General features: G+C 33.9%; 1 protein-coding gene across 1 annotated transcript in view; it reads left to right on the top strand.

The window, feature by feature from the left end:
- The first annotated feature begins 429 nt into the window (after positions 1-429).
- Positions 430-10,138, top strand: part of LOC145284064 (ectonucleoside triphosphate diphosphohydrolase 8-like) — a 185,222-nt gene continuing 175,513 nt past the window's right edge. The window contains exon 1 of the mRNA XM_080133138.1: positions 430-592. Within this exon, the coding sequence (XP_079989264.1) occupies positions 461-592 (132 nt within the window). The 5' untranslated portion in view covers positions 430-460. The remainder of the gene's footprint in view (positions 593-10,138) is intronic.

The following is a 10,138-nucleotide window of genomic DNA, read 5'->3' as shown; positions in this document are numbered from 1 at the left end:
TTTTGAAAATAAATAAATAATTGTTATAATTCTTTTTCTATCCTTTGCAAATGATTCAAATTTTAGTATGTTATTATGGATGATAACGACCACCAGTTGTCAAAATTTCAGCTTTTCACAGTTGTTATTTCTAACAAATATTAGGCTTTAAAATTTTGTCCCTTAGTTTTGGGTGCTACTGTATATATATAAAGAGAGAGAAAGAGAGAGAGAGAGAGAGCGAGAGAGAGAGAGAGTGAGTTATGAAAATATATGGCAATTAAGTTAAACAGAATCTTATGTGTTTCATTCTTGCCGAGACTCGTCAGGCTAAAATGCATGGAAATCATGTTACCGGGTGTCTAGTAGTAGTAGTAGTAGTAGTAGTAGTAGTAGTAGTAAGGAAAGAGTGAGGGAGGGGGAGTACTTTTCCAACTTATCAGTTATAAATAATATCATTTTTTCTTCTCTTTTTTTTTAAATGGTAGAAAATTCAGCTGAAATGAGAAAATATACCTTGTGCTTCTTTGCTACTGGCGTCTCCGTTATTGGAATCACTGGACTCTTTGCGGTCTTGTACATTTGGAAAGCAACGAACACACCTGTGCAAAAGGTAAGGAGATATTAATTACTATCTATGATTCAAGCCGGTTTGATATGTTAGTGAAATTCAAATTTTAAAAAATCAAATCTCAATGTTGTCATGGCTGTAAATAGAAACAAGTGGAATGTCGCGCCAATTCTGAAACCTATCGAAAAGTTGCTGAAGAGTGAACCGATAACATACCACTAGAGCAGTGCTTTTCAACCTTTTTGCTGGAGCAGGACCCTGTGGAAACATTCCACTGGCTCATGGAACCCCCGTGCAATAATTTAAAATAAAATGAAATGAAAATACTCTTATGATTTTTAGTGCGATTCTTTTGGCATTAGCTGTATAATAAGGATATATAAAAGCAAACTTAAATGTAGCAAGTTTTATTATGTAGAATTTAGTATATTTAAACAAAATTTTTTCAATGCTTATAATAATCTATAAAAGTGAAATTGTCTCTGTGTGTGGAGGGGTCTGTGTGTATACATTTCCCTACCAAACTACTCTGTAAATTTTCAGTCTACAGACTAGAGATTTGACATAAAGGGCATTGAGATTTGGGAAAACGTTTTTAATCGGTTTTCGGCCAGAAATTTGGCTGTCAAGGGGTCAAAGTTCAACGATTTGACCTTGGAAAACTCTAAAAAACTCTTCTGCTCATTTTGGGACTAAACACTTGAAATTTTAGATGTAGGTTACTTGGACATGAATCAAACTTTTTAATTTGATTTGAGCCCAAAAAATAAATGTTAAGAGGTCAAAACTGAGGCCAAAGTTTTAAAAAATTTTACCTCTGCGGTCTCTACCAAATTACTCAGCCAATTTTTGGTCTAAACATTTGAAATTCTCCATAAAGGGTATTTAGACATGCAGCAAGCTCTTTAATCAGTTTCTGGGAGAAAATTTAGCTGCCAAGGGGTCATGATTTAAAGAGTTGACCTATGCAGACCCTACCAATCAATCAATACCGCCAATTTTTTGTCTAAACACTTGAAGTTTTAGACGTAGTTTACCTGGACATAAGTCAAATTTTTTAATATATATACATATGCGCATAAAGTTATGAACAGTACAGGCTAAACTGCTATTAAAAAAGATTGTCAAAATTGAATGTAACATTCTGTTTATTTGTTCCTTGTTCTAATTTAGAAATTGCAGAACCCCGGGACTGTACTGGAAGAATACTAAGGTTCCGCGGAACATTGGTTGAAAAGCACTGCGCTAGATTGGCTGATTTCACTGATGCCTATTTAAACATACCTTTTTTCTATATATGAATTGCAAACACTTTTTAACCTTACCCTACTCTCGATTTTCCCTATGCGATGTAAACGGCTCAACTTCTCAATACACGAGTGATGAGTAAACCGATAGCTTCTAATGATCCGAACCGGGTGATATAAATTATTGTGAAAAAGCTAAAATAATTTTTTGTTTTGTTTTGCTTTGTTTTTACTTGGAAGGTCACCACTTATCAAAGCCAGGAGGCCACTCAAGGATGAGGGTTAAGTGTGAGGTAGATGATGAAACAGTATCAGACATGGTGGATACTTGGATATGGCTACATTATCTAAATGGATGAGTCAATAAAAATTTATTCACATTAGACTTGAAGAGGACTATGTTATAGTCTGCCAGGAAGCAGGCAAATAGTATTGCGTTCCACAGCAGGGCAGCTTGTTTTGATTTCTTCCTTTTTAACTTTATTCTTGCTCTGCTTTGAGCTCTTTTGCTTAAGATCTTCTATCCAAAATACTTCAATCTCGACAGATCCAACAGAACATAAAAAATATGCGAGAGGCGTTCCAAAATGTAATGCCTTCTATTTCTTATTCCGCCAGAATGGATCAGAGAAGATTACAAATTGCATTGCTATGATGCCTGAACTTATGCCTCCATGACCTGAAAGTTTCACCTTTCTGCTGCAGATATTGACGGTGTGAGACTCTAAGAAAGCAACCCTTCTCATGGACATGAATTCCTTCATGCAAAAAGCATTGAACCAATCAACATTCATTGGCGCCTGTTGAACGTTTATAAAGCCAATACAATCGATGCAAGCACAGTTAAGAGATAGGTTCATCGATTTCAGAGTGGCAACAGAGATGTGAGTTACAAGTCGTGCTCCAGACGCCCATGCGCAGCTACCACACTATCGTTGGCAAACGTGCGTTGAGGATGGTGGTGACTATGTAGGAAAATAAATTCTAGAGCAAAAAAGGTCGCCCGTTTTAATGGTTCCACTCCTGTCTTCAGAGCTCTTCAACATTCTTTAGTTAAAAAATAGTATGCGCTATTTTTGGAACAGATCTTCGCATATTTTTGAGGGTTTTAATTTTTTGTTGTCTTAGTTACTTGTATTAGAAGAAGAAGAAGAAGAAGAAGAAGAAGAAGAAGAAGAAGAAGAAGAAGAAGAAGAAGAAGAAGAAGAAATACTAGGTATGCATAATTACAAAGGAAAGAGGAAATAGCATTGTGGGGCTATTTCTTTTCTAATTAAACCGAAAAAAATATTTTATCAGGAAAATATTATTTGGAAAATATGTTAAAGGTTTCAAGCTTTTCTTGTTAGTTTTTTTTTTTTTTTTTTCAAAGAGAAGTGGGAGAAGTAAAAAAAAGAAATGAAAGACTTTTCTAACAGAATTCAAGCTTTTAATTTTAATATAAAATTGAAATATTGCAAAGTCAGTGCTCACTCTAATTGGCAGCAAATCAATCCATCATTTCTTAATGCCAATTTAATGACAGCTAATTTTAAATGCTGAAGTAAGCATTGACGCCTGGGGATCCTCAATAGCTGAAGATCTTTAATGAAACGATCTGGAAAAATACTTCTTTTTTATCAGTGTGTTTCAATTTCTTTCATTTTTGTTTAGCTGCCAGTCATGCCAGGGATGGCATTACCACCTAAACGGTGGTATAAACCTTGGTTGGTGGGTGATAAGGACAGGAAATAGCACATACTATCACACGTATCGAGAATATTGATTAAGAAGACCGACTCTCTGGAAGCAAAGATGTCTCCCAAGAATGTCTGAGTGAAAATTTAGACACAAACGGATATTCTGATACGATAAGCACAAGAGAAAAATAACTCCCTCCGCTTTTTAAACTCTGTTCATCAGAACCCGAACCCCAACATTCTGACTACAACTTGGATGTCTTCAAGTTCAACATAAACAAATTCCTGATGAATCGCCCCCTTAAGTAAGACACTTTATCAAATCTCCAATACTAACGATTACTACGATACTATCCCATTGGTTACTGTACACGCAATAACTTTTATCCCCGAGTGGCTTCCGGGCCTTGATAAGTGGTGACCTCCATGTAAAAAAAAAAAAAATAAAAATAAAATATAACTTAAAACTTCCAGCTATATTACAAAGAAAACAAATTCATACTAACAATGATGAGGAGGGAGAGTGGAGTTTTAAAATAGTATTAGTAGCAGGGGGAGGAGCATCGAAACAACAGTAGGCAGCCCTGGTGTAGCGTGGCGAGAGAATGTATAACCAATTTGACAACTTGGTAAAATTCAGTGATAAGTTACAATCTTCGGGGGGGGGGAGAGGGAATTCAATCCTCAATGCAAGTGACACTAAAAAAGCAATTGAGAGTTACTTAGGACTTCTTGCTATTCAGTCATGGTTCATAGAACGGGGAGCATTTTCATCTCTGTGGATTGAATAAAGAGTTCAGTTCGAAATTCCATGCAGATGTCCGAGTTCAACAAGTCACAGCTGAAGAAGGTCGAAGGTTAAATTGGCCGAAACGTTGTGGAAAATTACACTCAAAAATGAAAACTGTAGTTCAAATAAGACGCATTTTCAATCCTCATCTGAAAAGTTCAGAAACTTTTTTGTGAGATATTCAAATACTGTTTTAGCCATTCACATTTAGCAAAATAGTAAAACTGTATTATTTGGATGATTCAAACTATAGTTCTCATCTTGAGCGTTATTCTCACGTTTTGGCCGATGTAACCTCCAATCTGCAGCTGAATTTGTCAAACTTGGATATGTGTGCAGAATTTCAAACAGAACCTTTTATTAAAGCCAGATGAGTAACATACTCCAAGTTTGACAAGATACACCTGAAGGTTGGAGTTTATATCGACAGAAACTTTGTGAGAGTAACACTCGAGATGAGAACAGTAGTCCGAATAATTCAATAATTGTAAGTAAGAAAAACATTAGATAAGTAAAAATGAGATTAGGATAGACCGAGATTCGAACCTTGTAAGCCAGGTTCAGAAATAGGTTCAGAAATAGGTTCAGAAAGGAATTCGCATCGTTCAGTTTCACATAAAATAGTTAGATGTATTGTTGTAAAAGGAATTTTAATTGTTCAATTCTTTTTATGAAAACTGAATTAAAATAAGGTCAGTTAGAGAAGAACGAACAATAGCAAATTAAAAACATATTGAAAAATAAGTTAAGTCGAAAAATAGGTTAGTAAGAATTCTTTGTCTGCAGAAATGGTTTGGAAACATGTGTGAACCATGCATGTTCAGGCCACGTGGGTCGATCACGTTTTTGGACACATGTATGACGTCATGGCAGAAATGAATTCTTAATATAGGAGCTAGAGTCGAAGATGAGTTAGACAGAGTTGGAGAAGATAGGAGACAGAGCTGACATGTTCAGTGGAGGGTCCCTTTGGAAGCGAAGGAGAAAGTTTTAATCATGTAGTTGACTTTGAATTCCTGGATGTCATTATCATTTCGACCGGTCAAATAAAATAAAAGAAATCTCATATTTTTGTAACTGCCGTCTTCGTGTCATCATTCTACCAAATTGAAGGTAATGTGAAATCATCGTTATTAATGAACTTTGTGTATCATCGTTATTAATGAACTTTGTGTATAATCCATCTAAAGTAATGTATCCCCCTCCCTATCTTAAGTAATGTGTCCCCCTCTCTATCATAAGTAATGATTATCCTCTCTATCGTAAGTAATGACTGTCCCCTCTTCTGTGTTATAAGAACTGATTGCTCTCTCTCCTCTCTACAATATGTGTTAAGAAGGAATATCACAGAACTGTAACGTGTATAAATCTATCTCTCCCCTCATCAATATGAATGTCCCTATCCTATCTCTTAAAAAGACCTCATCCCTATGCAAAACTTCTACTATCATCTACATTCTTGTGATTTTGGTATTTAGAATGCTGCGGGTATCTATTTAATTTGCGGGTATCCATTTAATCCAGTTAATTTTGAAGTAAGCAATACCAGGAAACATTTAAGCTTGCTTTCCATGCAGTTCGATCCAGAAGGTTAAGATAAATCAGACTGCATGTCGTTATATCGATTATCACTTCTTGTGCAATTGAGCTAGGCCTTTTTCAGTCTATTATGCTTTCTAATGCCTGGGATATCTAGGTTCATAATTGAAATAATGTGAATTCCTGTCATTAAGAATAGTCTTTAGCAAAGATGTTATGATATCAAAGCATCACTTTTGTCTATTGTCCATACAGGAACTACAATTACTTGTAAAAAAAATTACATGTAAAAAAATAACTGTAAAAATTACCTGTAAAGAATTACCTGTAAAAATTACATATAAAAATTACATATATACAAATTACCTGTAAAAATTACATATATACAAATTACATATAAAAATTACATGCAAAAATTACCTGTAAAAATTACCTGTAAAAATTACCTGTAAAAATTACCTGTAAAAAATTACCTGTAAAAATTATCTGTAAAAAATTACATGTAAAAAATTACCTGTAAAAAATTACCTGTAAAAATTACATGTAAAAAATTACCTGTAAAAAAATTACCTGTAAAAAATACATGTAAAACATTACATGTAAAAAAATTGCATGTAAAAAAATTACATGTAAAAAATAAAATAACTTTTGTTCAAGGTTTACTCCTTTACATTTTAGAGTCCTCCAATCACTGTAGTAGTGCAGTTGTCAAAAATGGTCTTCTGGAAAGCTACAATCTTTTATTTGCCAAAGCATGAATTTTGTTCGTGATCATCACAGGAACTAAAACCACTCATAAAAGATATTTTATTCTTTTATTCTGTTTCCCTATAAAAGAAAACCTCACACTGCTGGATGCACTTGTCTGTTTATACAAGAGCCAGATATTTCCTCAGATGCAGTACTGTCGCCACATCTGGAGAGGTGCTTCTGAGAGCACTCTCTCCTGTTTTGACAGAATTCACTTGAAATCTCGTGGAGGGAGTTATCTTTTCTGCCACTTTCTCACAGAAAACAAAACGTTGCTTGCATTTCTCTACTCTATCGCTACTTTTGTAAAGTAAGTGCTCGATTGGACTCCGACCTCCCTCCAAGACATTCACAGCAAAAACTTGTCTAGTGTCTAGCATTGTAAAAAATTTTCCTTTCTTCTTCTCTGTACCTAAAAAACGAAACAGAACTTCCATTAACAAAGTTTCTTTTGCAAGAGCTTCTCATCTGTGGAATACAATACCACGTGATTGCTTCTCAACTGAGTAGAAAACCGCTGTTTTCAAGCAAAATGTCAACAAATTCTTTTTGAGCCACCCGATTGTAAATAGGAATCTTTAACATGGAATATCCTTCAGATCTTGATAAGCAGTTGCTCATTAGTACATAAAAAACATATATAAAACAAATGATCCAATGAGGAATCAAGAATCCGGATCTCATTGCTAAGTGAAAATTGAACCAGGATAAGAATTGGTATTAACTGATCCTGAAGTCTTATTGCTAATTGACAACCATCTTAAAAGTCCTAGGAGTAAACAGAGTGATTTATTCCTAATTTTTTTCTATAAGAAAGTTTGTAACAGTCATAAAAACAATGGAATTTATATTTTCTCTCGAAGAATAGTTCCTGCTAAGTGATTTGGTTACACACTGATCAATCAGTTTTTATAGCGCATTAATTTAATTCATTCTCTGAAAAACTACTTCAGACTTCTTTGAGGATTGTAACAGTAATCAGCAAGTTTCCTGAAAGCAACCATAAAAGATAACCTTTTCCTCTCTCCTGCTTTTATGCACTGGATTGCTTAGCATTGTCTATTTTCGTTCAAAGAAAAACTGTTCGCAGACTTTTGTCAGGCAAAGAATTACTTTATTTCTCCACTTGAACACTGTCAACCTATACTCAAGGTGTCTGCAACTTCAATGAATCCCTGTTTATTTATAAAAGAGGTTTTGTTTTTGTTTCGTTTGACATTTTGTTTTTATAAATAATGTTATATGAGTTGATATTTACTGCCAATGCTCATATTGGTTCTATATAATAACTTTAAGAAAAGAAGATAAAATAGAAACGCTACGGAAAGCCATACAGTTGGTGTCTTTTTTAATTACACTGAGCTGTAAGCCATAGAGTTTGTGTTTTTCTCAATTGCACTGCACTGCACTGCAAGTAATGCATTTGGTGTCTTTTTTAATTGCACTGAGCTGTAAGCCATAGAGTTTGTGTTTTTCTCAATTGCACTGCACTGCAAGTAACACAGTTGGTGTCTTTTTTAATTGTGGTGTAAACCATACTGTTGTGTGTCTTTCTAAACTGCATTGCATTGAAAGCCATACGGTTACTGTTTTTATTAATTGCACTGCAAGCTATACAGTTGGTTTCTTTTTCAACTGCACCGTATGGCAACCAATATAGTTGATGTCATTCTAAACTGCCCTGTACTGCAAGCTATATAATTATTCTCAACTGCAATGCACTGCAAATGTCATTCCTAACTCTACCAAATTGCAAACCATACAGTTGGTGTCATTCTCAAATACATTGCACATAATAGTTTATGGTATTACAATCAGGTGAGTTAGGAGTAAATGTTGGGACTAGTTATGTCATAAAAATTTAACTCATTTTTGCTCTGGTAGTATAAAATTGTGCCTCGTAGAAAATGTGAAGATACCTAAATCAATGAATGTAAACGTGATTAAACATTTTGGACTTATTCTAATACTTAATGTAGAGGAAAAATATTCTTTTAAATTCTTTCTTAATGGGTTTTCTACTGAGCAATAGATACATAAATATAAAACTGAAATCTCTGGTATCCTTGATTATTTACAGAATTCGTTCATTATTTGGATTTCGTTTTTGGCAGCAATAAAAAAAAATGGGAATGCATGTGCTATGAATTGGCTTAAAAGCACATGCGTTTTTTATATATCTATTTTAATCACACAAACGACTACTAAAATATTCTTTGGTTCTGGGATTGAATTATGTTTGAAAGAAATATCAAATGTTAATTGTTCTAATAAGTCATAATTTGAAGTGCACTCTGTAATAGTGGGTTCAAAATGTGTGATTAAATTACCGGAGAGAATATAGGGTACATTAATTGAAGGAAGATGCTTATTTAATCAGATGTGTTAAAGGGTTAAGGCTATGGAGAGGGTTTACATGAAATAGGGGGTTTATGCTATGTCGGTATATTTTAGAAGGAGTATGTGAAATTATAAAAGTGCTTAAAGTTAAAAATAATAGTAAGATAATAAATGTGAGGGGATAAATTATAAAAGATACAATATAAAAAGATTTTAGTTGAATGAGATAGAGGATAAACAATTGGTGGAATAACGGGATAAAGATACAAAGGAGTATGGGATGAATTGATATAAAAATATAAGGATTATAGAGTAATAATAGATAATAAAAGTTATGAGATAAAAAGTTATTAAATACTAGCAAAGATACCCGCGCTTCGCACAGGACTTTGCTGCACACTCGGACCCACCCACCCCCGGTCGGTTGGGGGGGGGGGTCAATGTGTGGGTGCTCATTTTAGGTTAAATTATTATAGAAAAGTGATCCCCCACTTTATTGAAACTAACATTTATTCAAAAAGTTCCAGGGTCCAGGAGTTCATACCATGCAAACGGTAAATTTGCGACGGGTTTGATTATCAGATTTGGTGTCAGATAAAAATCGGTTTGTGTCAAAAAACGAAAATATTTTTTTTTTTTTTTTTTTATCATAAAAATAATTATTTGTCCAATCATGAGAAGTGTGTGATATATCAAAATTTATGAAATTAAGAAAGTGAAAGGAGGGGTGGGGTCATTTTGGGGGCTCGTTTGGCTCTTTTTGGTGTATTTTCCTAAATGCACGGGCGGCCATCTTGCTTGCCAAACTGTAGTGATTACGTTGGATACTGAATGTCTTCAAATATGAATAACTACTCGTTTGTACAAGAAATAAATGCGATATTCGTTTTAAGCGTACCCAAAAACTTATTCAAGTCCACAATTCAAAGGTGAATGCCAAGGGGTCGGTAAACTAAAACATACCGATTTATGGTAATAATTGCACCATTCACCAATGCACCATAGCGATGTGATATCATATATGGTAAATATATATATATATATATATATATATATATATATATATATATATATATATATATATATATATATATATATATATATATATTAAATAAATTATAATAAAGAAAATCTGTTTCGCAGGCAATTAAACACCCTTGCTATCGTATAATGGGCAACAACACCGATTAAATGTTATAAACAAAAAAAAAGAAGCAGATAATGTATGGGATGATGGATTTTT

Source organism: Euprymna scolopes, chromosome 8, assembly GCF_053919585.1.
Source record: "Euprymna scolopes isolate OS-2025 chromosome 8, ASM5391958v1, whole genome shotgun sequence".
In the NCBI taxonomy this organism is placed as follows: domain Eukaryota; kingdom Metazoa; phylum Mollusca; class Cephalopoda; order Sepiida; family Sepiolidae; genus Euprymna; species Euprymna scolopes.
The sequence above is the reverse complement of the archived record's forward strand: the minus strand, read 5'-3'. Positions and strand labels throughout refer to the sequence as shown.